We start from the raw sequence: 27,274 nt of genomic DNA, 5'->3' as shown, positions 1-27,274 counted from the left end.
ACAAATTCCCCAAGGTAGAGGTTTGGATGTGAAGATTAATTAAGTGAAGTAGATATCTTAATTTGGTAATCAAATATTAAGATAAAATTAGTTGGCTTTGATAATGAAACTACCCACTAGGGTATATAAGATATATATGCCACTCCTCAACCTGTTCCACTTAATATGCCACTCTTCTCTGTCACCGTCTTGCCATTTCTAGGATTCCGTTTTTTTTTTTTTTTTTTTTGTATTTATTTTTATTTTTCTATAATATCACGTAAAGAGAAGATCCTTGTTTCTCACACATTTCAAGTCTCTAATAGTTGTTCTTTTGACTTTCTTTAGAATAATCTTGATAGTGAGAAACCAGGCCTCGATGGAGAGGCAAAGGAGTTTCTCCTTCAAACCCACGAGGTTATTGTTGTTTTCTTTCACCATCTTTTCTGCTATAATCTTCTTATGCTTCTTCTCCATTTGGGTCATGACTGCAGTCCCTTCAAACGCTCGAGTCCAGTTCAGTGAACCCCTAGTCAATTTGGTTCCCACGCCTGTAAATGTTGAGACCTTGTCTGGGTTTAGTCGGAAAAACTCGGGGGATGGTGTGAAAAAACCAATCGTTATTGATGCCCATTTGAGGAAACGGGAAAATGCATCTGGGTCTGCAAGTATTTCAGTTTTCGAGGGGATTCAGAGGAGGGACAACGAGTCTGAAGTTTCAGATGAGGATACAAACAAGAATGGAGCTGTAGACGGTAATTTCACGACTGGGCAAGAGAGTGTTTCTAATAGTACTTCATTTGAGAAGATTGAAGTTCATACCGATCAGAGGATTGAAGAGAAGAAGAATAGAGAGTGTGCTCTTTGGAAAGGGAGGTGGGTTTTTGATGAGAGCTATCCTTTGTACACAAATCAGTCATGCCCCTTCATTGATGAAGGATTTGATTGTGGGGGTAATGGAAGATTGGATAAAGACTACATGAAATGGAGATGGCAGCCACAAGATTGTGACATTCCAAGGTACTGTCTCACTCACTCAACTTGTATATAAACTTTATTTAAATATGCAATTTTCAGTTTGTAAATGATGAATGTATTAGCCTTTATGATATAATTTAGAGAACAGAAAGCATTGAATTTTCAAGATCTGGATTTTTGGTGTGGGAATGTGTTTTATAGGTTCAATGCATCAAGAATGTTGGAATTAATCAGAGGGAAAAGACTAGTTTTTGTAGGCGATTCCATTAATAGGAATCAATGGGAATCCATGCTGTGTTTGTTATTTGGAGCTGCCAAGGATCCAAAGAAGGTCTACGAGAGGCATGGGCGGAAAATTACCAAGGAAAAGGGGAATTATAGTTTCAAATTTGTGGTAATTTCACAGAACTATTTTCATTCTTTTGGGTATTTTTTAGTTTTGATTTTAGATGATTCTTTTACAGGATTATAAATGTACAGTTGAATACTATGTAAGCCATTTCTTAGTTCATGAGGGAAAGGCAAGGGTAGGGCAGAAGCGGGTGCAAACCCTGCGAATTGATTCAATTGATAGAGGCTCATCCAGATGGAGAGGAGCTGATATTGTGGTTTTCAACACTGCACATTGGTGGTCACATTTCAAAACCAAAGCTGGGTGAGTTCCCATTCTTGATCTATTTTTGGCTTGAGATTCACTTTGTTTCGAGAAAATATCGGTTTACATTTGCTAGTAAGCAACATTATTCAATTCCAATGTACATGTTCTGTAATGCAGTGTCCATGGCTGTTGTTAAAAGCAATAGATTGATTGTTTTTGGGTGCTTTCAATGTGTGGGGACGGCTTGCATAAAACATGTCTCCAATCTAACAAACATATTTAGTTGGATTTTTCGTGAGATTCCAAAAAATTTGTGGTTCAAGTCTTTTGCTGGACAATTTTGAAAATCTCACATGAGGTACATTCTATCTTTTTAGAAGGGTAATGATAAAAAAAGGTTATGTTTATAAAACATGAGCTCCTAGCTACGGGATTCATGGATTCATTGTGTTCATGGTTTGGGTCATACACATGCTTAAGCATTCTGAATTTCAGAATGAATGTTGTGTTATGGTTTTTAACTTCCAGATTATAACAGGGTCAACTACTACCAGGAAGGCAATCAAGTTCATGCCCGTCTTGATGTTCTGACGGCTTTCAGAAAGGCTTTGACGACCTGGGCATCATGGGTCGACAAGCATATCAATCCAGGCAAAACTAGAGTTTTCTTTCGAAGTTCAGCACCTTCTTATTTCAGGTTGGGTGTTATTCACAATTCTAGAAGCTAGAATCACTATTTCTCTTTTCCTTTTGCTCTTGATATCGGCTGATGAGGGTGAATTTGGTATACTGAGCAGGGGAGGCCAATGGAATTCGGGTGGGCATTGCAAGGAAGCCACTCAACCTCTCAATGAAACCTTCAATTTTGATTACCCAGAAAAGAGCATAATCGCAGAAGAGGTTATAAAGCAGATGAAAACTCCAGTCACTTTCTTGAACATAACCAGTTTATCACAGTATAGGATAGATGGCCATCCATCCATTTTCGGAAGAAAACCAGAGAAGGCCTACTCGTCAAGCATCCAAGACTGCAGCCATTGGTGTCTTCCTGGGGTCCCTGATACCTGGAATGAATTGTTGTATTTTCATTTGCAATCTACAAGAAAGAAGAGATTTAGAGAGTAAATTCATCAGCATTCGACAGATATTCTTTCATTCCCTTTCACCTGATGGTCTTTCAGGCTAATGTGTACAAATGTAAAATGCTCTTGTCGAGGTTTGTTCTTTGAACAAAGAGAAATTCACCATTGCAATTGCTTTCAAACTCTGGAATATCAAGTATTCTGTCAATATCAATACAATAAGAGTAATCTCTTTAAGTGAGATTAATAAAATAATGAATAACAACAGACGGTGATGCATTTCTCTACGAACTTCCGTTCAAAAATGCAAAATTTCAAACCTCCTGTATCACCATCACATTGTTCAACATAGCTGGTGAGGTCTTATTCCTGGTGTGTATTGTAGGGAGTTGCCATCAATATTTCTAGCTTATTTGCCTGAAGCGTCTTATATTTTATATGCATATATAATGCTGGAATGACTTAATAAAATGCATTTGCGCGTGAAGATAGCTGCAGTTTTCCTGATGGGATTAGGAAGACTTGGACAAAATATATGGAGATGATACTGAAAAATGGCCACAAGTAGTATGTACATCCAAAACCCGTCTCTGGTATGTCAATGGGACTGGTGTTTCTTTGCTCGACCTTGAGATACTGCTGAATCATCTCTTTTGGAAGCCTCAGGTTTTCGAGCCCATGCAGGAGCTTGATCAGGTCCATAACGATAATCATAGAAGAGCTCCTCACCAGCTTCTATATGCTCCTTAGCAAAGATGCCAACTCGATGATCTCCGGCCACCAGCATTACCTGAACAAGGTAATAGATCAGCTCAACCAAGGGAACTGGAAAAACATGGTGCCAAAACCGATTATGAAAAACAAGTGAGTTGTTGAAAGTGTCTACCTTTGCATAGCAGTTGGGGTTTGATGAGTGGTTTGCAAACTTCAGCTTATCTCCCTTGCGGTAAGCATCAAGTACATACTGCAAAGAGAGGCAGAGGCAGGTGCTCAGAGTTAATAAAAAAAATGGAAAAGATAAACAAATGATATAAAAATATGAAAAAGATGATAATTGATCTATTAAATAAATAAAAGAATATAAATGAAAGGATAAAAAATGATGAGGGAGAAATATTTCTTAAGAATTCGATGACTAAAACATGAAAAGGGATTAAGATGATGAAAATGACTTGAGGATAATTTAGGGATAAAATCGATAAAGAACTAAAGCTGTAATATTCTTAAAAAAGGTCTAAAAAAATGAAGGCGTAAGATGGGTTCTTGTTTTGAACCAAACACCCTACTCCCGAAAGAAAAAAAAAAAAATTATATACCCTCCTGTGTTTGTCTTGAGGACTAGTTGATGGGGATAAATTTGTTTCAGGGATCCTCCTTGAAGGATAAATTTCCCAGAAGAACAGAAAACTCAGGAATTGGAGAATGAGTGCCATCACTCAAAACTGGAAGGCAGGTTCAAAGACAATTTGTTTGGCCATATTAGGGACATTTTGAACACCACAGAAACTACAAGATAAAACCCCTCCATGTCTTTGTAAAATCCCTACTATTTTGCTTAAATCCACCGACAAAAAAGCTACATATTGAGATAGCAATTTGTTCTAATGATTTTTTTGGTACATTTGCATGTCTCAAAACAAGATGTAAGCTCAAATTTATAAAGAAGAAAACCTCAAACCCTCATGTTTATTGTGGAGGGTGACTTGCCTGATCGTTCAAGTCAAAAAGAAAGGATGAGTTTGCACGATCATAAATCTTCCCACGCTTATCTGCTTCTCGGTGGGAGATCAATTCACCAGTATATTCTCCAAGATAATCATTTTTGTTGACAGAGTTCTGAAATCACATTATCCAATTAATTAAAGGAGACAAAACAATTATGGAGAAACAAAAAGGCACAAGGTCTTCCCACCTTTAGAAAGGCTCCCCATCCAGCAACATCAGACTTTGCCAATAGGATCTGAAGTTGAGGTACAAAACCATGGTGCTCCATTAAAAACAGTCCAAACATCTATTTGACAAATAAAAAACCCAGAAATGCTCACCCTCTGCTGTTGCCTTAAAAGGAGCCTCATGTTCCCACATTGACCATCTCCTCGTTTGGGAGGCTCACCTAGTGAACCATCTCCACAACTGCACAAGGTACAAAATATTCACAAAAAGCTAAGACTGATGAGAGGAACTCTCCTACACAATGAGATGGGAACCAGATCACTTGTTTCCAACCGAAACCCAACATTATTAAACCTGGAGCAGGGCTGAATTTACCAACTTCATTTGTGCCTTATGTTATTACAATCATATTCATTCAAGTCCAGCTTATCTTAATTTTAAACCTGGAGCACAGCTTAATTTTATTTTTATATGAATTGGTCAGAAAGAAAGGCCTTTGGTGTAAGTATATATGGTAATTGGAAATTCACTAGTAATGAGCAATGAACTTGAATTGAAACCTAGAGCTCCTTTATTGAGGAGATTAAGTTGTAAGTATATCCTTACAAAAAATTCAATTCTTGACAGGTTAAATTTGTAAACAAGTTAACTACCATTCCCCAAAACTAAGCATACAAACTACCCAACATATAAAGATAACTACGGTAACATCAAACCAAAATCCCACAGGTAAGAGATATGAAGCTTATAGTCTAGGAATTGCACGAATGAAAAAGCTCCATCAGGAGTTCAAGAATTTGGTCAAGGATGGGTAAATACAGAAATCCTTGTCAGAATCCTAGAGGAGATTACTACTCTTCTCATATGAGTATCAAAAAAGTTGATGAATTTGGATTAGATGCTCAGCACTATGAAAAACTTACCAAATCGATTTCACAATGATTAATAGTTTAGTGTGCATGAAGATGAGAAGAATTTAAGAAACCAGACGAATTCCATCCAACTCACCAAATAAGAGTATCATTATGAAACTCATTACCTAACCCAGCAATTCCGACAAACATCAGGGTCACATTCACGACCAGCAGCAAAGCAAGGGCATTGCCTACTTCTGCATTGACTCTTTGCACAGTGGCATCCCCTGAACCGATTTTTGCAGCTTTTTGAGCACCTGAAGATTTAATAACTACTTGAGTAAACCAAAACCTTTTAATTTTCTTCAGGTCATCAAAATGCAATAAATATAATTTTTAGTCATCAAGAAACAACCCAGGCATATAAACAACATATTTACCCTCTCTTTAGAACAAACTGTTCATTTGTAAACTTCTTAGTAAGTATAAAGTGAACCTAGGAGGACCCACCTAATGACCTCAAATGTCAGCCTTATCCCAACTATTTGGGATTGGCTGCTTTCATTTCACCACTTCAAGTCATATGATTCTACCATTTACTGGTTAAAATTAACATAAAAACATCCTAACACTAGCTCTATGTACTTTAGTTACTTCACCCCTTAACCACTTAAGAGGATAGTTTAACATACCCACAATATTTTTCACAGCAAGTTCCATTACTTTGACAGGGGCATTCCTTCCCACACATAGACAGGCATCCGCATGGTGTGTACTGCTTACAAGACTGGTTTTTCCCGTCTGCAATTCTTTTCCAAATTGATGGATGGCCAGCTGACTTCCAAGAATACTTTAGCTTCCGTGTTCTGCCCCTTCTACGGAATAGTCGTGATCTTGTTGGCATCTCTTGCTCCTGAAACAACATTAATGAATCAATTAATGTGTAGGTTCTGTATAGCAGCTCAGCATTCTAGTGGCAAACTCAATATTCTATTTGATTTCTCTGAAGATTCACCTACAGTGAATTTCGAGGTGTATAGATTTGTCTAGAACCAAGACTCTTCCACCAAGAAAACTGAGGTCAAGTAAATGTAGGACATGGAACTCCATTTGAGGGTAACCTAACCAAAATAACGTTTCCATCTTCCAATGTTGAAATGATGGTAATTCAAAAGGTAAATTTGGCCAGGTTGTTGATGCTGAGTGAGTAAACCTTGATGCATGTATCTCCCAGCATAGGCTTAATCTCCCTTTTATATATATATATATATATATTTAATTAAAATTTTTTATGCTTCACATAATTCAAAATATAAAACAATTGGTGCATAGAGCCATACATTTAAAAATGTTATGCTGTTTAAAGATTTCAAAACTAAAAACTGGGTGTGTTATGAGCTTATACTATATATTACAAAATCCTTTAGTTTGCCTGTCAGCCAACAAGAGGCACCACAAATTGAAAATAGGAAAGAAGCTGTCTCCTAGCTTAGCTGGTAACCTCTGTCAGAGGTTGTACCACAGGCCTGCTATCAAGTTTCTACCTGTGCTGAAAACACCTTGTTTGGCTACCTGCCTTAGAGAACAAAACACAAGAAAATGCGAAAAAAAAAAAAACTGTAATGCTAACCGTATAATCTGCATCGCCTCTCCCATTGTCCTCCAAAAATGAACTAGGTACAACAGCAGATCTATGAAGCATTGCAGATCCATCATCATACATATAACTGGATACTTCAATGCAAGTCTTCAGGCCAGAAAGTAGGTTCCTGGCTATGAGGCAACTGCAACATGTGAGCATTAAGAAATAAGCACAGAGATAATAAACAAAGATAAGAGTATTTCATCTGTGAATAAATAATGCATGTCTGCAAATTGTTCATAAATCCTAATCCAAATTTGTTGTCAAGATTCCTGCCAAAATGGAATATGCATTGCACATCTTAAAATGACATAATCGGCAAAAAAATATGCATCTATATAGTACACCTAGACATGTTCATTAAATAAAAATGGAGTTGCCCCTTGTATTCCTTCATTTGCAACAACAATTTTTCAATTAATTTGAATTTCACATGCTCAATTTCAAATGTAAAAGAAGGAATCATGCAAGGGAAAGGTCAACATGAAACTGAGATCCTTATACCTGTTCCTCCCATATATCTCTATTCCCTTCAAGTATAGTTCTTTTTCAAAAGGTTTCCATTCACAGCTGCTTAAGATCCCTTCAACTCCTGAGGACTTGGATGACTGCTTCAATCCAGGTGTTTCCTTGACAGCATCTACTTCATCTCCAGTATTGTCCTCAGTCTCATCAGAGGAAACATGACTAGGACAAATAACTTTATTTGGCATATGTTCAGCAGATTCATTTAAGGCACAGTTGGTGGTCGTTTGAAGTTCTTTTTTATTGGGTATGCCAATCTCCAGGTACTTATTTTTGTCATTGGAAATGTTATCCAAAACTGGTTGACCTTCACTAGTCACAATAACTACATCCAAGGCAGATAGTTTCTTCTGTTTCTTACTAGAAGAGCCTTGGATATCATCAGAAACCAAGGTTGAGTCCCCTAGCACTGTATTTGTGCATTTTGAGACCTTGCGCTTCCCCAGACTTTCATAGTGACCCATTTCCATGACAGATGCATCAGAGTTTAAACCTCCAGCAGCGACTTCTGAACTAAAAACAGTTTCTGAAGTAACAGCTAGTGTTTTTGCAGCAATGCATCTTTCATCAGGTAAAATGTCTGTATTGTCATTGCCACTAGGCTCTTCAACATTGGAGGACGCTGGAATACTGTCCTTCTCTTCTGACACTGTTGTTTCTATCCTTTGTAAGGAACTAATAACGGAACCCTCTGGCAAGTCTTTGACAACTCTTAACTGCAAGAAATTGAAGGAGAAATTATTACTTCACAATGCCTAAGCAGAAGCAGCAACAATGTATGCTAAAAAATTACATAAATAATAAAGAGGAGAATTACAAGGGCAAATGAACCAATAAATGCACTCAATGACATGATTTATCTGATACAACATAATTCCTTCAAGGGAAAAAAATATATAGTTCTTAGTACATGTATTAATAAATTATAAAAGAGCTTGTTTCAAGCCCAAAGAAAAGTAGAAGAATATTTCCAAAGTTTTTTTTTTAATACACAAAAATTTAGTCAAATTTTATGAACATAAAACATAAAAATTACACTTCAATCCTTTAACCAAAGGATACCGAGTACATGGTTGTGGTTTCCACATTTACCAAAGGTGTGAATGAACAAAGAATTTATATAAATATGCACACAGGAGTCTGTGAGAACACATGTCACACAAACACAGAGAAAGCTTAAGAGCAAATTAATGCACTAAAATCAGTATGTTTATGATCAACATTTCAGTACTTCAAAGACCTTATCTGGGTTGCTTGCATAGCTTGAAGCCTTGAAGTTCCATATAAAAAAATATTGCCAAACAGAAACAGGTAAACTAAGGAACTAGGTTATATACTTCTTTTGTATTTTATTTAGGCCCAAGAAGAAATGGAGTACAAAAATCATGAAGAAAGGTTAGAAGTAAATTAACCCACAGATTCAGCACACTTATCGTCAACACTTCAGTACTTCAGATGTATCACCTTCTAGGGCTGTCTGCATGTTTTGAAGTTTTATATAACTATAAGAGAAATCTTGTTAAACAAATACAATAAACTATGGAACTTGACAGGCAGTTCTTTTATATTTAACTTGGGCCCAAGGTACAATTGAGTTTAAAACTCTACATGAGAAATCTTGTTAAACAGATACAACCAAATCAAGAAACTTACTTAGGTGGATCTTTTAGATTTAATTTATGCCCACAGGACAATGGAGTTCAAAACTCATGAAATTTAGCATCTCAAGAACCAAACAAAATCCTTACCCGAAGGTAACACTGGTCACTGCAAGGTTTCCCATCCTCTTCAAACTCAGAACTGTTCAACTGTTTTTCAGTCTGTTAGGCAAAGTCTATTACTTCATCAGCCACTGAAGTGAACTTCACATTGGCGGAGTGGGAAAGAGGAGGGGAAGAGAGAGAAAACAGGATTACTACTTACAGGGTTTATTGGACTTTGTGAACAGCCATGCAGCCGGCAGTCAAATACCTGTTGGATGGATGCAAGCATATTAGCATGAAAGCAGACACAATCTAAAGATGATATCGAACACAGGAAAGCTAGGAGAAATATTTTTTTTGATAGGAGGAAAGCTAGGAGAAATATAAGGCCAGAAATGTGAAGTACCAAGCAACGGCGACAAAAAAGATTATCAAAAGAATCTAAAGCTGCACCAAGGCTCTTGTCCAGTAATATGCTCCTTTCAGACCAACTTTCCCCAGAACCTTTTAAGCTTTTGTCATGTTTGTCCTGATACTTCTCCCTGAGTATGTTGCACCGATCCTGAATATCTCAAAATGCAAAAACATCCCTCATGAATAAACAATATGCTGGCAACAAAATAAAAATGGCGCAGATGTAAACCATGCATGACAATATTCTAATGATTGGAATGGAAACACCAAGAATCCTCCAAAACATACAGGATAGCATCCTATATATGAAGTCAGATCACCTGAATTTCAGAATTGCTGCCTCCAATGTACTGGCTCACAAGGTCAAGTACTTCCTCACTAAGCCCATGCTCTTTAAAGGCCATCCTGCAAAGGCAGTCAGAGTAATGAATCCTGAGTAACAAACACCTTCAGAGCCCCAATTTAGCCCCAATTTAACTCTTGTGCTCCGGCTAATTCAAAGTTGATATTGGGAGTACAAAAATATATATATAATTCTATGCAATGTCAATTTTTAGACTTTGATCAGCTTAACTGCCTTATTGAGTCCACTCTCTTGCAGCTGTTTCTGTTTGCAGATTCTGTTTTCATTGGTGCAGGATTTCTAAGCACAAAGGCAATTTCCAAAAGGCAGGTTTTTCCATGTTGACGGCACTATAGGCGTACTGGTAAAGATCTTGGCTCTTGATGAGTTATTTAAGGAGAGGTAAAATTAATCCTAACTGGTATTGCATGCCCCAAGGGATGGGGAGAGTGATGATCATCCATTGTTAAATTGCTTGGTAGACCAGGTGTGATCAGTGTTTTCCCTTGTCTTTTTGGGGTTCATTGGGTTCTTCTAAAATTGTGAAGCTAAAACTGGCCAGTTCATGTGGTAAGTTTGTGAAGAGGGAGAAGAAGGGTGTTGAGGGTAGTCCCCTCATGTATTGCTTGGGAACTAGTGAAGGAGCATAACCAAAGGATGTTCAAGAGCATTGAGTTAAGGCAAGAAGCTTAAGGATTGGGTGTTGCAATCACTTTTTTTTTGGGATAATGCTGGCCTACCTGACTCTAGAAGATCCTTCCAGGACTTTGTTGTTAGCTTGGAGGGGGTTTAGAAATAGGTTGCTGCTATATTGTATTTCCTTTCAATATTTTGTTTCCTTTTCTTTTTTCCTGTGCTCTGTACATGCTGCATGTACTAGGACAGTGCTCCATTGTGCACCTTTCTATAAAATCTCTTTTGCTTACTTCAAAAACATCAAAGTGAAAGATCAATCATGATGACATACAACATAATATCAGGGAAGAGACTCCAGAAAAAATCTTATTTTAAACTGCAAAACAAAAATCATACCATTTCAGGTGAAAAAAAAAGGAAAAGAAAAGAAGCAAAGGCAATTACAGTCAAGTGCATCAAGAAAGTGATAAATAGACCTTATCAAGAACCCCAATTACATCAATTTGTTTGAGCAGGGGAAGAAGAATGTTTGGCTTCCGAAAGGGATCTCGACGTGTCGGAAGGCAGCTTTAGGAGGTTACTAACCTTTAGTAAGTCTTTGGGACTCCCAGTGGAAGGTTGTGAAAAGGAAATTATGGAGCTCTTTCGAAGGCTAGAGCTTCGAAAGAACGGGAAGAAAGGAAAAGGCTTGAGGCAGGGGCTGAAAAAGAGTCTGTTGCTTGGCTCTAAGTCCAAGAGGGAGCTTCGCAACCTACAATGCTTGGTGAACTACAATTCAGTCTCGGGTGTTGGGAGGAGGACGGATAAGAGTTTTGGGGAGTTATCCAGCTGTTGTCAATGAAGGTTCAAATCCTTTCGTGGAATATAAGAGGGGTTATTGAGGGGGAAAAATGCAAAGTTATTAAAGCTCTAATTCGCTCGCACTCAGTTGATCGAGTTTGCCTTTGAGAAACTAAGGTGCATCAAATGTCAACCCCCTTGGTGAGGAGCTTGGGGGTGGGGAGGTTTCTAGCCTGGGGAGCAGTAGAGGCTAGAAGTCAGGCAGGGGGACATCTTGGTTTTTTGGGACACACGGGTGCTAGAGCTCATTGATACGGAAGTAGGTGCTTTCTCAGTTTCCTATCATTTCAGAAATTGTGAGGACAACTTTTCTTGTTTGTTTACAGGGGTTTATGGTCTTGTGCTGAATGAAGAGAGGGAGAATTTTTGGAATGAATTGGGAGACATCAGAGGGCTTTGGAATGATCCTTGGTGTGTGGGTGGGGATTTCAACGTTGTGAGATTCTTGGGGGAAAGGAGAAACTGCCAATGTGTTTCAGCCTCTATGAGGCGCTTCTCTGAGGTCGTTGATGATTTGGATCTAAAAGATTTGCCACTGTCGGGGGGCGCCCTTACTTGGACGGGTGGGTTAAATAATGGCTCGACTTCTAGGCTTGATCGCTTTTGGTCTCTGAAGACTGGGAGAATCACTTCAGCGGATTGTGTCAGTAAATTCTCCCAAGACCAGTCTCAGATCATTCTCCCATTCTGCTTGATGGAGGCGGGGTGAGGACAGGAAAAATTCCTTTTCGTTTTGAAAACATGTGGCTGAAAGTGGACGGCTTTAAAGAGTTGATCAGGGGCTGGTGGGAAGGTTATATTGTTCAGGGGTCCTTTAGCCACATTTTAGCTGTTAAACTCAGTACTCCAAAACATAATCTTAAAGCTTGGAATAGGGAGGTGTTTGGAAATGTTTCTAACAAGAAGGTTGCTGCATTATCTCAGCTTGGTATTTGGGATGCTCAAGAAAGGGAAAGATCTCTCTTCGTTGAGGAAAGGGAGATTAGAAGAGGGGTAGTGGAGGACTTCAAATATTAGGCAGATTTGGAGGAGATTTCTTGGAGACAAAAGTCAAGGGAACTGTGGCTACAAGAGGGGGATAGGAACACCAGTTTTTTTCACAAGGTGGCCAATGCTAGAAGAAGAAGAAATTTTCTGGCCAAGCTAAGGGTGAATGGTGTCTTGTTAACTGAGGAGGTGGATATTAAAGAAGGTGGCAATTGCCTTTCAAAGTATCCTCTCAGATTCAGGGAATGGAGACGTCCCATTACTGGGCTGGACTTTGCTTCTTTACCTAGCCTTGAAGCTCAAGCTTTGGAGGTTCCTTTCACTGAGGAGGAGGTCTTTGCTGCCCTTTCTTGCTCGAATGGGGATAAAGCTCCTGGGCCAAATGGCTTTTCCATGGCCTTTTGGCAGGTTTGTTAGGATGTGGTGAAAAAGGAAGTGATGGGTTTTTTGCGGAGTTTCACGAGTTTGGGACTTTCCAAAGGAGCTTAAATGCCATCTTTATTGTCTTGGTTCCAAAGAAGGGGGAAACATAAGATTTTAAGGACTTCAGGCCAGTTAGCTTGGTAGGAAGCTTATATAAGCTTCTAGCTAAGATCCTAGCCATTTGCCTCACAAAGGTGGTGGGGAACTTAGTGTCGGTTTTTCAACATGCTTTTGTGGCGGGGAGACAAATTTTGGATGCTTTTTTGATTGCGAATGAAGCCATTGATTCTAGAATGAAAGCCAACTTGAGAGGGATCATTTGTAAGTTGGATATCGAAAAGGCCTATGACCATGTAAACTGGAACTTTATTCTTGCAATGTTGGAAAAGATGGGTTTTGGTTTTAAGTGGATTAGCTGGGTTAGACGGTGCATCACTACAGCCAGGTTCTCGGTTTTGGCCAACAGGTCCCCCTCAGACTTCTTTCAAAGTTCTAGGGGCTTACGACAAGATGACCCATTGTCTCCTTATTTATTCATCTTGGTAATGGAGACTTTTTCTCTCATTCTTATGAAGGCAAAGGAGGGAGGGTTCATAAATGGCTTTCAAGTTAGGGGAAGAGAAGGAGAGGGGGTGGAGATTTCCCACTTGTTGTTTGCGGACGATACCCTCATTTTTTGTGATGCTAGGAAGGAAGTCCTTGAGTACTTGAGTTGGATTCTAATGTGGTTTGAGGCTATGTCAGGCCTAAAGATTAATTTGGAGAAAAGTGAGCCCATTGGGGAAGTCTTAAACTTAGAGGATCTTGTTGGGGCTTTAGGGTGCAAGGAGGGTTTCCTCCCTTCTACCTATCTAGGACTTCCATTGGGAGCCCCTTTCAAGTCCTCTAGGGTTTTGGATGGGGTGGAAGAGAGATTTTGAAAAAGATTAGCGTTGTCGAAGAGGTAGTATTGGAAGGTTAACCCTAGTGAAGAGCACTTTGTCCAGTCTACCGATTTACTTTATGCCTCTCTTTGTCATTCCAAGGAGAGTAGCCACTAGATTAGAGAAGATTCAAATAAACTTTTTGTGGAGAGGAGGTGCCTTAGAACAAAAGCTGCACTTGGTCAGATGGGCTATTGTTCAGTTGGACGAATAGCAAGGTGAATTGGGCATTAGAGATTTAACCTTTCTCAATGAGGCTCTCTTAGGCAAGTGGTCTTGGAGATTTGCAAGTGAAAGGGACCCTCTCTGGAAACAGGTGATTGTGGGTGTATGGGCAAGTTGAGGGGGGTTGGTGTTCTAAAGTTGTTAGGGAAGGACATGGTGTGGAAGGGTATCAAAGGCAGATGGGAGATGTTCGAAACAAGAACCGGGTTTACAGTTGAGGTTGGGAACAGGGTGAAGTTTTGGAAGGACAAGTGGTGTGGAGATTCATCCTTGAGGGAATCATTTCCTGAGCTTTATTCCATAGCCTCCTCTAAAGATGCTTGGGTAAGTGACCTTTGGGAAGATGGTGGTTGGAGTCCTAGGTTCACTGGGCAATTGCATGATTGGGAAACTAAAGGAGGTGCAAGCCTTCTTGGGGAGATTGTCAGCACACCCCTTGTCTGTGGAGATTGATGATGCCATAGTTTGGTTGCCTACGAAGGATGGTGCTTTCTTTGTTAAGTCCTTTTACTCCTCCTTGGCTGATAGGAGAGTGGAACCGTTCCCCCACAATATTGTTTGGAATTCTTGGGTGCCCCTGAGAATTAGCTTTTTTGCTTGGGAAGCAACTTGGGCCAAGATTTTGACTTTGGATCAACTCAAAAAGAGGGGTTGGAGGATTCCTAATAGATGTTACTTGTGTAAGGAAGAAGAAGAAACTAGTGACCATATTCTCATCCATTGTTCGAAAGCTCATTTGTTGTGGCAGTTGATCTTTGCACTTTTTGGCATTCAGTGGGTGTTGAGTTGTTCAGTTAGAGAGGTCCTTCTGAGTTGACACGAGTCCTTTGTGGGTAAAAAGAGGAAGAAGGCTTGGAAGGCTGCTCTGTTGTGTATGTTTTGGGCTTTATGGTGGGAGAGAAATAGGAGAGCCTTTGACAACTTTGAAAGCACGGATCAAACAATTAAAATTTCTTTTTTTGTATCTTTTTTGGGATTGAGTTAGATTGTACATTGAGGGTGGTTTTTTTTTTATCATTGTTAGACTTTGTGGATTGGGTAGGCTCACGATAGGGTGTGGTGGCGGGTTTTTGTGTCTTCATGCCTTTTTGTCCTTTTTCTTCGTATATGACGTGTATACTTTCTTTCCTTTAATACAATATTCTTATTTACCTATCAAAAAAAAAAAAAAAATCAATTTGTTTGACATATCTTTTAACTTCAAATATTTTAAATTCTTTTGGAGAAAAGCAGCTTGAACTTCCACTGTACACTTGTGGAGTGATAATATCATAGAAACAAGAATGTTATAATGCAAATGCTTGGAAGAGAAGTGGAATATAACTTTTTAATCATGAAATTGCAAAAATATAGTTATTTTTATGATAGGATTTGAAACACCACCATCTGTAGCATGCTTGTCTTTTCATATATGAATAAGTCTCCTTTTGAAACTTTAGCATCGTTGTTAGATTTACCATAAAATACGATCTTCGCTCTCAGAAAATTCATGCTTCTCTTCCTCAGGTTCTGGAATATCTTCTTCACTGTCACTACAGATCAATGCTTCGCTACCATGCTGATCATAGTAAATCCGTCTTCGCCCAACCACTGACTGGTCTTCAGCCATTCTTTGATTTCTGTGCTGTGAAAGGAAAACTTCAGAAAATGAAGGAAAACAAAACCAACATCTGAAGAAGAAGAGAGAAGAAAATCTGAGTAACAGCAAATTTAATTCCAGATGTGGTAGAAGTTTAAAGTCAAAAGATCAGTATATTGCTACATGCTAAAAGCATAAAATACCCAAATAATATCTATATATGTTGAAACTATTCAACCACATTTCTCCATTTATTCTCCAGCCCCAATCAAGATAAAATTTGTCAATGAACAAATTAAATATTTAATAATTTATTTGGCAATGAGAATAGAAATGAAGGGTGTCTTTCCACTTGCATCTGTATTGAATGTGTCTTAATTCATTAGCCTTATCCCCTGCAGTTGAATAACTACTGAGAATGTGATGTTAAAAGCAGAACTTCATTCATGACCTTAAAAATTTTATTTAGAAGGGAATGAAAATGGAGCATTTAACATATAAGCATAACTGATGCGTTCAAAAACAAAATATGCTGATGGGAAGAATTTAAACTCTCATCACCTGTCCAAAAATATCCAACTAGTATAAGGTGGTATCTTCTCAACATATGGAAGCTTGGTACTTGTCGAGGATACAACTTCTTGGCTGTTAGCATAGTCTTTGTCTCCTGATCCCTGAGGAAAACCACTAAACTTGAAGAGAGGATTTTCAGCTCTCAAAGAAAGCATACTTCCCGGCCCATTCCCCTCTATGAGCAACACATCCTTTCTTGATGTTGCTGGCACAAGCCGAGAAATATGATTTTGTAGCTGCTTTCCATTCTTCTCAAGTTTGTCCTGTGCAATGGATGATCAGTATTGGACATGTACTTGCACATAAAACCCAAATTCAAGTAATATGGCATCAAGTAATATATAAAACCAAATTCAAAACCATTGCCACAATTATTTGGGTCAACATCAGGTAAGGAGAAACTAATCCCTTGCAGTCTGCCTAAGGCCCTAAGCATTAGACTCCATGCATAAGAGGTTATGTTTAATATTGTGACAAATATTCTTATGAAAACATTTGCAGATAGATATATCGATCCAAGCCCTTTTGGTGTTGAATGCAAAACCTAAGACTACCAACTGAACAATACTTTTTGTGCTTATATGACTTGAGAACCAATTTAGCATTTGATTGTTTATTTAATTTAGTTTAAATTTTTACATGCCCCTCCAATGTGCTATGATCATACAATTCAATGTGCTTTAAGTAACTTACTCTTATTGAAACGACTCTCTCTGCTTGAATCTGCTTTTTCAGGTGATTTATTTTAGACAATAAAGTAACCAAGGGTTCGCCACTTGCCTGTTCTCCACTTGACTTCTGTCAATGTATAAAGCAGAATCATCAGATATCAATTCCAGCAGCATCCCAAAGTGTAATCCATTTCCAAATCAAGAAATGCATAAATCAATATCAATTAGGGCAATGATGGAAACACACATAATGTTTATAATCAAACAATTATATATAATTTAAAATATAAACTATTCTTTTCTCTCCCAATTGTCTGTTTGGTAGCCATGAAACCCAGGGGAAAGAAGAGGATTTTGAACCTTATATCTTTTGTTACTTCAATTCCCAGAGGAAATTTAAAAAAAAAAAAAAAAATCAACTCATGCATAATTATAAAGTCAAACATCAGATATATCATCTCCAGCAGCATCTCACAGTCATCCATTCCCAAAAGCAAGAAATGCAAGTATCTAAATTAATCAGGGTGATGTCAGAGATACAGGAATTGAAACCTTACATTCTCCATTGTTCCAATTCCAGAGAAATGGACAAAATGAAAAAATCAACCTATTGGTAAAATTACAAAGCAGAATTATCAGATATATCACTTCCAGCAGCAACTCACGGTCATCCATTTCCAAAATCAAGATATACATAAGTCCAAATCAATCAGGGTTATGACAGAAACACACATTGTTTTTGATCGAACAATTGTACACAATTTAACAATCCATACCGTTTCCTTTTTTCTTTTGATTTTATTTTTCCCTTTTTCCCCAATCCGGAGGAACTGAAAAGGAATCCAAACCTTACATTCTTCCTTGTTTCAATTCCATGGGAACTGATATAAAGAAAAGAAAAAATATATCAACTTTTTAAGCATTTGGCCTCGTTACTTCTACCGTTTCCTTAATAACCAATCATCAGGAAACGCGAAACTCGAAGTTCCTTTTATTTTCCTTTTTCCCACAGTTTTCTCCACAGCCAAACAGAGTCTGAATTTCCAGGAATACGAATTACTGAATTCTAACAAACCAAAAGGTCACGCATCCAATCTGACAACATGCACCGTATTAAAAACCGAATCATCACAGAAATTTCAATCCGATGAATGAAAGGAAGGATCAAAGCAACTGAAGTACTGGGATATCATATCATGACCAATTAAAAAATCGAAAAAAAAGATTTAGAGAGAGAAAAAGGCGAAGCTAGAGAGAGAGAGAAACTGACTCTGAATCTCAAAGCGGAGTCGCTCGATTTGGAGACCATCGCTGCTCCGCGACTGCGATTCGATTGAGAGATACAGAGAGTGGAAAGCTGAAGAAATAGGCGAAATGCGCGAACGGACGCTGATTTGGACGAGGACCGGAGTTGATCCCGTGGACACGTGACCACGGGATGGTCGTAGTGCAACCACTATAACGAAGTCACGTGGCCGTAAACTAGCATTCTGTGACGTGGCAGAATTTTAGTCGAGGAGGCACGTTTTTCTGCTACGGGGTATGCGTAGGATATAGTGAAGTTATATAACCATCTAAGAGATTACATTAAATAATATGTTTTTAAAATTTTAGAATATTTATTTTGTGCATTAATTGATCGGAGTTAATTGATTTATAATGTAGATAAGAAATGTTAAGGTATGATGTTAATTTGGAAAAAAATTAAATGAGTTTCATGAACTAATTCAAAATTTTGAAATATAAATATTAATTAAAAAATTATTTAATTATAGGATTTGGAAATATCATCTTGTTTTCTTTTCTCAAGAAGACAAATATCCAAAGCATTATTGTTTGAAAACTGTTTTTAAAAACTGTTTTAAAAAACGTTTTTCAATTTGAGCACCACAAAAATAATATATATATATTTTTTTTGCTTTTACATCTAGATTAGAAATTGCATAGAGCCCAAAAATGTGCACGCCGAAGCTTTGTTATTCTAAACATGATTCAAATCAACAGAATCCAATCACAAAGAAAAAAAGGTCAGGCAAGCCAAACACAACCAAAAAGAAGAAAAAGAATGTTTGATGCAGTTCAACTAAGTGTTTCAGAAACCATATATATATACTACATAATTGTGAGTTTGAGATCAGTCTCTAAGGCCGTGTTTGTTTCCCGGGAACCAAACATGCCCGAAATCTCTCTTTCAGGTGAATTTCCACGCTGAAAGGGAATGAATAGGAGTTCCTTTCCACCCAACAATGAGGCACTTCCCATCCTTTTCAAGACTGCAACAACTCCCACAAGCAAACCGCTTAATAATCAAGCTAGCTTGATACAAGGACGCTTCGCTAAACTCCATTTCCACCATTCCGAACCTTGAGAAGAAGGCCCTCCATACATCCATCTTCACATTTCTTACAACCCTCTCCTCGCCCTCAGCTGCAATCATGTTTCTGATCCCCTCACCGAAAAACATGGCCTCCGTCATCATTCTGTATTGGCTCTTAGTAGTACTACCCATACAAACCTCCAAGCAGTGGAAGAATGCGCTGTAGAAGAACAGTGCCTCTATGAAACGGGTCACGAATGAAGGTGAATTGTGGTTCGCTTCGACTTCAGTGACCACCATTATTGATGGGCTGAGCTTTTTAATCACTCTCATTAGAACGTCCAGGTAATCAGGCCTTGGGATCATTGATCTCAGCACCAAGGGCGCGTACACGGCCACAACTTCTTCGGCTTCTACCGCCAAGAGTTCTTCCTTCAGTTCCTTCATTTCTGTAACGAAAACGACATTGAATGAAAATGGCAGGTTGAGAGACTTCGCGAAGCTTTCTAATCTCTTCCCGGTCTCCTCCACATGGTTTTTGTCCATTGTTGTAACAGCAGTTATCTTGAGGAGAGAAACGGGGGATTCGTCTCGGTCTGCAAGGGCCTGCATCAACACCGTCCACTGAACGCCGCTCCGGATTGCAAGATCGACCAAATGGATCTTACCAGATAAAGCAACATGTTCTACTATGGCTTGTATTCCGGTGAATTGTGTTACTTGGATGAAGGGAAGGTCTTGGTGGCAGGCAATGGACGCAAGGTTGGTGGCGAATCCCAAGCCCATTAGATCCTTTCTTCCATTTCCTTTGAATCCTTTAAAGTGGCCTGTTTCTCGATCGATTTTCTCGCGAAGAGCTTTGGCGAAGTAGAACACGATTCTCTCAACTGGGTTGCCTGTGTCTGATGCAATCCATTCACACCGGGTGAGAAATCTGCTTGCGCGTTCAAACTGTTGGCAGCCTACCTTTTCTGCGGCAGATAGAAGGAAGTGGACAAGCTCCACGTCCTTGGTTTCTTCTTGGGACAGCCCCATGAGAGCAAAGCCGAAAGGGTGCATATGGAGAGTGAAATCATCACCCCTTTGGCTTGAAAACTCCACATACCGAGCTCCTGCCACTCTCATGACTTCTTCAGTGGATAGTCTCTGGCGTTCCGCATTAATCTCATTGCTTATATTGCTCAAGTTTTCCCTCTTCAACTTCTTGACACCACCTCCGTAGTTGTTGAGCAGCTCCAAAGATGACAGAGAAAATGGATATGGCTTTTCCCTGTTGGGTTCATGAAGAGGTTCCTTGATTCCTGCTTGGAAATCTTCAAGCTTTTTGCTCTCCTGGATTGGTTGAATCGGTGTCGAAACAGTATCGAATTGTAACTCATCAAGCGCCCAATGGTTTGATCTGGGCGATTGTTGCTGCTGCTGCTGAGCTTTAGAGAAATGGGCTCTTTTGTCAGGAATGCTCTCTTGGAAAAGACCGTACTGAGAACAGAGAGATTCAAATTCTTCCCAGTCTTCAATTCCAAAGAGATGGTCTTGTTTTCCTTTGCCGGAGTTATCTTTCTCATACCCTTCAAGTGTGCCATACCCCCCTTGAATTCCATTGAACTCAAACGGCTCAAAAGAGAACAACGCCTCCGCCATCTCTCTGCAGAAACAGAGCTAGCAAACTAACCAGTATAGTAAATCAGGGAAATAATCTGAATTTGGGCCTGTTACTTGAGTCATAGAAATGACCAAAACATTACAGAGGATTACAATTATGATGGCGATATTTTCGATGCAACCAAGTAGGCCTGCAGCCATGAAAGACATCTGGAAAATGAAAGTTGAATCTCTGCAACAAGTAGTAATATCGACATATTTAGAAAACATATTTGATGGCGTTTTCATAGTAAGGTCCAAAAGAAACAGTCCATCGAGCAGCCATATCGTGAAATATTCAATCCAGAATCTCCTTAAGAATTTCAGCCCATCAAAGATTAAAGAAATTGAATGGAGAAGAGATATATGTAAGATCCAAAGGAGTAGCTCCAAAAGAGCAGAAGGACAAGGTCTTTGGAATATGCTATGAAGGGCTATAACAGGGGAACAAAGTGGGGCTTTTGTGGTTGGATTGACAAGGACACACCAATTTTCCGCACAAAATAATGAAATAGCCTTGGCGCTGCCATATGGTTTATGGTGTTACGTCTGGTGGAAAACTCTAGCACATTTGTTCAATAATAGTGACTTTTCTTTGTCCATTTGGGTGAGTCGATTGTTAGAGTTTTATTTGGGACTGAAATTATTTTAAAGTGACTTTGACAATTAAGACTCTTAATTAATAAGTTAGAATAATTTTATTATATTTATAATAAATTTTTTAATTTGTCACACAAAAAATTAAGGTGTTTTCAGGAACAATTTAATAACTACTTTCGAGAATAATTTTTTGTTCTCTAGAAAAAAGAAAAAAGAAAAACATGTTTAATAATTAGAAAATTGTTTTTTGTTTTCTATTCTTAAAAATAGAATATATGATATTTTTCGAGAACATCCTTTATTTGTTTAAGTTGTTTTCACTTATTTTATAAAAATTATTTTAAACAATAATTATACAAATATGGAGAATGATTAAAAATAAATAAGTAGATATAAAAATTATTTTTAAAATATATTTAAGAACAAAGTTAAAAATATTTCAAGTTTTAAATATACTATTATTTTACAAAACATCAAAGAATAAATTTTAAAAATTATTTTTTCAGAAGTGCTTTCAAAAATAGATACCACACATGACCTAATATTCTTTTATTATCATATCGATGAAAGCCTAAAGAGTATATATCTCACAATAAAGATTCTCACATTGAAATAAGCTTTCTTGATAACGATTCCTTCCACGTTAATATAACAAAAATAATAATTTTTTGTGGAATTTTTAACTTAGCTTAGTTTTTTAGGTTATGTTTGGTTTTTGGAAAGAAAAAAAAAATGTAAAGAAAAATTATTTTTTTATATTTAGTTATCCTATGAAAAATATTAAAGAAAATGAAATATAATTAAAATTATTTTAAAACTAATATATTTTAAAACTATTTAATTTTTATATAGATGAATTAAAATAAGTAAAAAAATAATAATTTATTAATTTTTAATTAATTATTTATTTTCCTTTATATTTTTTTCTTTTCATTTTCTCTCAATTTTTTCTAGAGCCAAACATAACCTTAAAGTATTTTTATTGAATTAAAATATGGGAAAGTTGAAAATTCTAAAAAAAAAAAAAATAGTCAATGTGGGGAAGAAATGATTAACAAGACTTTTTATTTTAATTTAAAAGGCTTCAAAAAATGACTCATTTCTCATACTTCTAAATAAGTGAAAGTGGTACACTTGAAGTTCACAACTTAAATTTGAAGTTACTATATAAAAACTTCTATACGAGGGTTTGTTATTCCCTACCAACATTTGACACCAATAATAAAATAACATGTGTAAAGTATAAGTTAATAAAAAATTTACAAAAATTTATCAAATTGGTAAAGATGACCTATTTATGAGAAATAATCATATGCATTTTATACATATCTAAATATTTAAACTTTTTTTTTTTATAATTTATTATTAAATATCAAATATAATTTGTTATTGAATGAACTACCTTAACTCTATCTAAAAAAAGAAAATCATACCAACTACCCGTGTACTCTCATTATTCATATATAAAAAAAGATACTAATTTAATGTGAAAATTAAATAGTTTCAACTACCATATTACAAAATATGTGTAATGTGTTTTGATAAATCAAATATAATGATCAAGTTCGAAACTTTTTAAGGAAGAAAATTTAAATTTTGTATTCTATGAAGAAGATGAAGGATTTCAAGTGATTATAAGTGTCAAAGGTAATATTTCATATTTTTTTTATTTAAATATAAATTTTGTTGGTAGAAATGTTATGTTAAATAATAGATATGCAATGATTTATAAAATTTAAATTTTAGAATTTTTATGAGTTTATTATTAACCAAATTAAGATAATTTAATATTTTGTTATCAAATTGTTATTAATATTTTTATATTATTTTTTTGTGTGTTCATAGATTAAATTTGAAGATGAAGTTTTATATGTCTTGAAGAAGGAAAACTAGAATTTTTGTTTATTGAGAAGACATTATATTATGGATTTCAAGTTAAGAAAACAAAGGCTATGCTTAGTTAAGAAAAACACCCAGGGGGGGGGGGGGGGGTGGGGAATTGGGTTTTTAAAATCTTTTCAATCACAACAAATTTAAACACAATATAAGCAAAATAAAAAGATAGAGTTTAGAGAATTCAAACTCGGGTTTATAGTGATTCAGCATTTCCTTGCCTATGTCCACTCTCCTCAATCTCCTAACCGAGTGAGAGTTTCACTAACTTGAAACTTTAACCAAGCTTCCAATATTCTTACACTTGGATTCCAGCTCCAATGAGCTTTTACACAATCTCTTCAAGATTCAAACCTCTTGAAAGCTTTGATACTCAGATTTTTACAAGAAATGATCCTTCAACCTAGCTTAAGAATAGCTCAAATACAAGACAAAGCTAAGATGACACACAAGAGTGCACTAAAGGATATGCAAGTGGTGATTTAATGCACTATGAAAGAAATGAGAGCTTTTTGATCAAGAACAGGTAGGTAGGCTATTGAATGCAAGTGTTCTCTTGTCAATAAATGAAGTGAAACTCTCAATTTATAGGTTTCTAAACTCGAGAGTCAAAAACAGCAAAAGGTAACCTTGTTTGGTCGAGCTAGGGGTCGATTGGTTCACTAGCCGTTGGAGCATTTAATGCATGTCAGGTTACCGTTGCCTCAATCGGACCTCGACCGGTCCTCGACCGGACCTCGACCGGTCTTCGACCGGACCTCGATCGGGAATAGAATCCCCTCGACCCGGAAGAGAAGGCTACTGGGAGAGAGAGAAACTTTTTGACCTTCCTTGACCGGATGAGCACAACCGATCGATCGGTTTCTCAACCGGTTGAGCCAGTTGGCCATAGCCTCGATCAATTGAGCATTTTTGGCGCCGAAAACCTATTTTTTTTAATTCCTTTCTTTTCTAACATTTAGGCAAGGTCTTTAGGTGAATTATTAAGCCAATTATAAAACATTTTGCTTAAGGTACATTAGTTAAAAACTTGGGTTTTAATGAAATCGAAATTTTAAAGAATAAACCGAGTTTTCTAAGTTGCATGAAACGTGTGAAAATCTTAAGTACACTCATGCATTCATCTTACATTAGTTTCCTATGATCATAAGTCTTCCAAACATCTCAATCTTGTATCCATTTGGTTATTTGATGAATTTTTGAGTTTATACCTGAGATTCTTAATCATTAAACCAATTAATTACTTAACCATGATTTGTTATCATCAAAACCCGATTAGAAAAACCCTTTGGCTAACACAAGTGTTAAAAGGTAACATTTGATGTATATATATTCATTTAAATATCAATGTTGTAGGTAGAAATGTCATGTTAAATGACATTTAAATATGTAATAATTTATAAGATTTAGATTTTTGAATTTTTTGTGAGTTATTATTAATCAAATTGAGACCATTTAGTCATTTGTTATGAAATTGCCATCAATATTTTTTTTATAAATTTTGTAGGTGGAAATGTCATGTAAAAGAGGGTATAAACAATATGAGAAAATGTATAAACAATGTGAGAAGAGGTACAAACAATGTGAAAAATGATACAAACATTATGAGAATTGATACAAACATTGTGAGAGGGGGTATGAACATTGTGAGAGGGAGTATGAACAATGTGAAAGAGGGTACGAACATTGAGAGAGGGGGTATGAACATTGTGAGAGGGGGTATGAACATTGTGAGAGGGGGTATGAACATTGTGAGAGATGGTACGAACATTGTGAGAAGGGGTACGAACATTGTGAGAGGTGGTACGAACATTGTGAGAGATGGTACGATCATTGTGAGAAGAGGTATGAACATTATAAGAGAGGGTACGAACAATGTGAGAGAGGGTACGAACATTGCGAAATGGGGTACGAAAATTGTGAGAACGGATACAAACAATGTGAGAGGTGGTATGAATATTGTGAGATGATGTACGAATAATATGAGAGAGGGTACTAACTTTGTGAGAGGTGGTATGAATATTGTGAGAGAGAGGGGTACGAACATTGTGAGTGGTGGTGTGAACATTGTGAGTGGTGGTGTGAACATTGTGAGTGGTGGTGTGAACATTGTGAGTGGTGGTACGAACTTTGTGAGAGATGATACGAACTTTGTGAGAAGGACTACGAACATTGTGAGATGGGGTACAAATTTTGTGAGATGGGGTACAAACATTGTAAGAGATGGTACAAACATTGTGAAAGAATGTACGAACAATGTGATATGAGATACGAACAATGTGAGAGGGGGTACAAACATTGTAAGAGATGGTGCGACTTTGTGAGAGAATGTACGAAATTTTGTGAGAAAGAGAGAGTACGAACATTGTGAGGAGGGGTACGAATATTGTGAGAGAGGGTACAAACATTATGAGAGATGATACGACTTTGTGAGAGAATGTATGAACATTGCAAAGAGAGTACGAACATTGTGAAAGATGGTATGAACATTGTGAGAGATGATACGAACATTGTAAGATGATGTACGAACAATGTGAGATGGAGTACGAATATTGTGAGAAATGGTACAAACATTATAAGAGAGGGTATGAACAATGCGAGAGAGGGTATGAACAATGTAAGAGGGAGTAGGAATATTGTGAGAAATGGTACAAACATTATAAGAGAGTGTATGTACAATGTGAGAGGAAGTACGAATATTGTGAGAATGAGTACGAGCATTGTGAGAAGGGGTACAGACAGTGTGAGATGAGGTACGAACATTGTGAAAATGCGGTATGAACATTGTGAGAGGTGGTACAAACTTTATGAGAGGTGGTACGAACTTTGTGAGAAAGTGTACAAATTTCGTGAGAAAAATGTACGAACTTTGTGAGATAGGGTATGAACATTATGATATGGGGTACAAACATTGTGAGAAAGAGTATGAACATTTTGAGAAAATGTATGACATATTTAAGGATTATAAAATATTATTCATATATATATTATAAAAAATGTGGAAAAAAAGTCATAAAAGACTAAATAATGTAATTTTCGAACTACTCTTTATTTGAGAAATGATATGAAACATTTGAAACAAGGTATAAAATGATATAAAAATATTTTTTTAAAAAAAAACCAAATTGATGACAAGTATGACTAAATAATGTAATTTTCTAACTACTTTTTCTTTTATATTTTAGTTTCTTCATGGATACGATGAACAAAGGCAAATGAAAGGAATTCATCATCGATTTGAATGATGAAGACTTTGATTACCAATATGATAGCAATGTGAAAACTAAGTCTGATGAAAAGGTCATGCTAGTTTCAGAGAAGATTTTGAATGGTTTAACACTTGAAGATGTATGAAAAATGGAATTCAACTCCATAGAGGAGGCAAAAGAATTTTATAATTTATTTGCTAAAGTTACCGAATTTAGTGTTAAAAAGAATAATGTGAAATGAGATAAGAATCAAAATATAGTATCTCGTAAGTGGGTTTGCCCAAACGAAGGATATTGACAAAGAGTGTGTTTGGAGAATGAAAATCGAAAACGAGAACCTAAGACAGTAACTAGAGTTGGTTGTGATGCAATATTTCGGATTGAGTTTAACAAACAAATGAACAAGTGGATTATGAAGGAGTTTATGGCTGATATAATCATCATTTGGTGGAGCAAAAAAATATCCAATTCCTTCGATCCCATAGGGTCATGAAAATTGCAGATAAGACTCAATTGAATCCAATGCGAGGTATTGGCATGGGAAGTAGCCAAATTATGGATTACATGGTGCAACCATCAAGTGGATATAATAATGTTGGCTTTACATAAAAGGATCTATATAACCATGTTGATGTTGATTGTAGAGTTCAGATGAGAGATAGTGATGCAGAGGGTGCTTTGACTTACTTGTGTGGAAAGTCTGAAATTAATCCATCATTTTATTACAAGTACAATGTTGATGAAGA

General features: G+C 36.9%; 3 protein-coding genes across 6 annotated transcripts; 1 reads left to right on the top strand and 2 right to left on the bottom strand.

Moving 5' to 3' along the window:
- The first annotated feature begins 246 nt into the window (after positions 1–246).
- Positions 247–2,819, top strand: LOC117918013 (protein trichome birefringence-like 6). The gene is made up of 5 exons (XM_034834533.1): positions 247–999; positions 1,159–1,351; positions 1,422–1,612; positions 2,094–2,252; positions 2,353–2,819. The coding sequence occupies exons 1-5, from the start codon at positions 359–361 to the stop codon at positions 2,678–2,680; spliced, it is 1,512 nt and encodes a 503-aa protein (XP_034690424.1). The 5' UTR covers positions 247–358; the 3' UTR covers positions 2,681–2,819.
- On the bottom strand, positions 2,804–18,245 carry LOC117918012 (histone-lysine N-methyltransferase EZA1). 4 transcript variants are annotated; one of them, XM_034834528.1, is made up of 17 exons: positions 18,139–18,244; positions 16,891–16,995; positions 16,186–16,460; positions 15,503–15,664; positions 9,989–10,073; positions 9,661–9,816; positions 9,475–9,522; positions 9,300–9,371; positions 7,531–8,267; positions 7,015–7,168; positions 6,077–6,297; positions 5,570–5,701; positions 4,683–4,770; positions 4,550–4,597; positions 4,345–4,473; positions 3,524–3,601; positions 2,804–3,427 (listed from the first exon to the last, which is right to left on the bottom strand). In XM_034834528.1, exons 1-17 carry the CDS (start codon positions 18,175–18,177, stop codon positions 3,236–3,238), a joined length of 2,721 nt encoding a protein of 906 aa, XP_034690419.1. In that variant the 5' UTR covers positions 18,178–18,244; the 3' UTR covers positions 2,804–3,235. The 4 variants fall into 4 exon arrangements, with proteins under 4 accessions (XP_034690419.1, XP_034690420.1, XP_034690421.1 ...); XM_034834529.1 differs by having other exon boundaries at positions 9,300–9,359; XM_034834530.1 differs by lacking the exons at positions 16,891–16,995; positions 18,139–18,244 and having other exon boundaries at positions 15,503–15,669; positions 16,186–16,271.
- Positions 18,246–18,904: 659 nt separating this feature from the next.
- Positions 18,905–20,963, bottom strand: LOC117919157 (DELLA protein RGL1-like). Its single transcript, XM_034836261.1, has one exon. The coding sequence runs from the start codon at positions 20,824–20,826 to the stop codon at positions 19,060–19,062; it is 1,767 nt and encodes a 588-aa protein (XP_034692152.1). The 5' UTR covers positions 20,827–20,963; the 3' UTR covers positions 18,905–19,059.
- Positions 20,964–27,274: the final 6,311 nt, after the last annotated feature.

Source organism: Vitis riparia, chromosome 7 (assembly GCF_004353265.1).
Source record: "Vitis riparia cultivar Riparia Gloire de Montpellier isolate 1030 chromosome 7, EGFV_Vit.rip_1.0, whole genome shotgun sequence".
NCBI lineage: Eukaryota > Viridiplantae > Streptophyta > Magnoliopsida > Vitales > Vitaceae > Vitis > Vitis riparia.
Note: the sequence above shows the minus strand (reverse complement) of the source record. Positions and strands in the feature narration are given on the sequence as shown.